We start from the raw sequence: 3611 nt of genomic DNA, 5'->3' as shown, positions 1-3611 counted from the left end.
CGTGAATCCGTGAAATGGTTGGTGCAAAAGTGTGCAATTCTGATTGGCTCTTATTCGAATCGTTCGGATCCATCTTTTGGTCTGTAGCCGGTTCACCACTCATCCGTCCACCCGACGTCACTTTCGGTTGATTTCGGAGGCTTGCGTTCGAAAATCGGTGAGTCGAACTGTGTAGCTCTTATGGTCAAACTTTTTTCATCCATATGCTTCTCTTGGATATGAGAGTATAGCCGCCCTGCCATAAATGTGTTCAGGCTGTCACCGGTTTCCAAACCCCCATTCCATTTGACATGATTCTAAACATTGGTCTTTTCGTATTAGAGTCAGTTGTTGTACTTGGCATCGATGCCCTCCAGCCTGATAACCCTCCATAGGCAATATTGACGTTTCCGCCTTGTGGATGGAGATTCTTGCCGGGTTAGCCTGGCGGATTCGACGACTCGGCAGTTAGTGCACAGGTGCGGGGCGATTACCCGAACTCAGCGGTTCGAAGGGTCAAATGGTTATTGGTTGTCAGGTTTTCCGCTAATCGCAAGAAAGGAATATGGGTGTCAGGCGTGGCACTGTCTCCAAGTTCCGTGACGTAAAACCAAAGCATTTCCGACTAGAAGAGTCACGATAATACGAACCCAAAAGATCCCTAAACTACGTTTTGGAGCTGGTGAAAGCGACGTTTTGAGGTAGGCTGCCTCACGCGCCTACAACCCACCACCGGAGGAAGCGTTGTCCTGCGAAGTTACGCGCTCTTGAACAGGTTTCTTATTTGCCCCCCCCCTGTTTTCGTTAGGGTGGAGTTTGGGGAACATAAAGCCAAAATAATTTCGCATAGTGTGGTAGATATAGATTTCTGTAGTCCGAAAACAGGGTTATTGTGACATTCAAGCCTAACCACTGCTCCAACCTAGCTATCCTGCGCAAGGTCTGGTCAATTCTTGTCGAATTTACTCAGAGCATGTTCACATCACTGGAGATGGCCATGTTGAATTCTTCGTCAGTAGTGCGAAATGTGGCACTGGTGCCCGATGAAACTGTTGGATAATCCGTCCTCGCATCAGGCATCGACCCTGTTCGATCAAAAATCCTGACAGTAGTGAACTCAAAGTTGTCAGGTCACAGATGTATACATCTGTACCGGACGAATTTCAGCATCCAACACACGAAACTTCATATTGGGGCTTATTTATGATTGCATACATTGGCGATTTTAGTACTATACGCAGTCTCATAGAGCGGCATTCGTTCTCGGAGATTTCATATTCGTAGACAAGTCGATGGATTCGTGCGTGCATTCGAGAGTTTCGCCTTACATGTGTTAAACTCTGACGTGCGAATTATGGTGACACATGCTGTTGGAGGCTGTCGGTACCTGTGCTACGACATTTTGTAGGACGGCATATCATCAGCGTGGCCCACATTTATGGCTCCGTTAGTAGTAGTAGCAGTCTGTGTAATGGGCTGTGACGTGTCTCACTATATATTGAATTACATGAACCCACGAGAGCAGTTTTTGTCTGCTCTTCGTGAGTTCGAATGCGGGATTTTAAACCGGTCTCGTAATCTTCCCCTTTTAATTAGTACACTAAAAGATACACCATCGGCCCTTAGGAGGATCTGTGAGAGAATCTCTGGACCCGGAAGTTGATGAAGTGGGCCATAATGTTTTGCTGAAATTAAAGCAGCCGAAACCAAGCAAATACGTGACTGGCGCAAGCTTACATTAGGCGGAATCCTTCTCGGTTTGGGCTTAATTCTTGATCCATTGTTTTATTGAGGTGGCGCAGGTATAGCATGGAGAAAGTCCTAACCGTGCTACCTACAAGGATGGTCCCTCTACAGTTTTACTCAGCTGTTGATACCTCATAGTCTTTGGAGCACTACTGGGTACATAATGGCCCCTGCAGGGTTTGTTGAACCACAGGTAGATGAATTGAATATTCCTGCAGAGGTACTGTGATCTCTTATGGAGTATCTGTTTTTGAACCGTTTTTTATCGCCGCACCACTTTGATCCCTGCTTGTCTGACACACGTAGCTTTCGGGGACTGGTCCTGCGGACCAACTAGAATAATCTTCGGGTATTATCGGTTTCCTATATCCATCCCATCTCCTTAGCTCTCGGTGTCTAACAGGTTTCACGGTCGGCGCTTACGTTCACTTTCACTCGACGTATGATTATTCGGCTGACTTAATTATATTTCGGGGCCAGCAGGAATGTTTTCCCGATTTTTGAACAGTGCCAACATTTAGTCTGATATCCGGTGCTGGAGTTGGTCTGGCAGCACTGCGCCACAGGTAAATCCCAGCATTATGAAGAAATATGGCGATCTCGTTCCAACATGAAATTACATGCAGGTACAATGAATAGAGAACAATGAATTTCCCACTTGTGTGACTCTTTGAGTAACGTTGCCAAAGAACCGCACGTGGTATTCAGTCAGGCAAGGATGTTTCCGTCTGGTGACTTGGGACGACACCGACCCGTGCACCTCCTGCCGCAGTGACCTCTGAATTGCCAGGAGTTCGCAACCGAAATTTGAAGGAGAGTGATGGGATAGTTAGCTTAATTACCGTGCCTGCATCTTGAATTCTCGTTTCTGAAACACAGCACACCTCAGTGTCGAGCTGGTTCGGTGTGAGAGCAAGAGCGGCTTCTTTCCTACGTGCTTCAAGGGTGAACATCAGAAGCAGCCAGATAGACTGGGTATCCAGGCTTGAGGATTGGTTGCGAGCTTCCTGAGGAAGTCAGTGCAGATGTTGCTGCCAAATCTGATGCTAGATGAGCAGAGTCATCCGTCCTAACAAACTAGCCCACAAGGAGAGAGTTATTGATGCGTTTGTGGGAGGGGGGAGAAAAGGTATGTGAAATAGAAAGAATGGAGGCGTCAGCACCAGCCTGTTTTAGCGTAGCCGCCTTGCCGTTTGCAGCAGGTAAGTCGACCCCGATGATGGCACCAGGCGACGGCCGACATGTCCAGAGATTATTTGTAAGCATGATATCCATGTTTGCGTGTTGGCTGGGATGAAATCTGGGCGCTCAGATCTAGACAAGAGGACGATTGAAATCCCCAACCAAATCCTTTTGCTCAAACAACTGACCGCAAGGCATCGTTGTTCCGTGGGAAATTCAACTGCATTACGATTCTCATTGGGTAAGCTGCTACACATGTTCCGTCACCAAAACGGAAAAGCCAGGAGACTATTTAGGTCGAACCCCTTGTCGTTAACCAACTTGGTGTCTGGACTCCGTGAGTGTTGCACATATGACCCTAGTATAGCTCAACGGGGTGTGGAGGGGCGCAAACCGTGACATTACGATAAGGTCCATTCTCTTCCTGATGGGAAGGAAGCACGCGGCTGAAATCCTAAGCCTGAGCAGTGTAGTGGTCTGTCTACCCAATAAGTTAGTTTACCAGGAGTGTGTGGCAAAGTAATAAAAATAATTACGCTAAGTTGGGTATACAAAAATAAATAGGTCAGATGGAACAGACTCACTAACAATTGTTCTCTTTAAAATAGTTCGTCGTTGGCCCAGGTCAGCGAATAAACAATAATCCAATAGTGTTGGTCCAGAGGTCTTCTTCTGAACAGTTTCCACATATAATAGATTCCGAA

The 3611-nt window shown here is 46.9% G+C and overlaps 1 protein-coding gene across 1 annotated transcript in view; it reads right to left on the bottom strand.

The window, feature by feature from the left end:
- The window catches only part of T265_08180 (hypothetical protein), a gene marked incomplete at both ends in the record, with an annotated part of 19991 nt that extends 18231 nt beyond the window's left edge, over positions 1–1760 (bottom strand). The window contains one exon of the mRNA XM_009173905.1: positions 1717–1760. Coding sequence (XP_009172169.1) covers positions 1717–1760 — 44 coding nt within the window. The remainder of the gene's footprint in view (positions 1–1716) is intronic.
- Between the last annotated feature and the right edge of the window lie 1851 nt (positions 1761–3611).

Source organism: Opisthorchis viverrini (genome assembly GCF_000715545.1).
Source record: "Opisthorchis viverrini unplaced genomic scaffold opera_v5_211, whole genome shotgun sequence".
Lineage (NCBI taxonomy): Eukaryota > Metazoa > Platyhelminthes > Trematoda > Opisthorchiida > Opisthorchiidae > Opisthorchis > Opisthorchis viverrini.
This window is presented reverse-complemented; position numbering and strand designations above follow the sequence as displayed.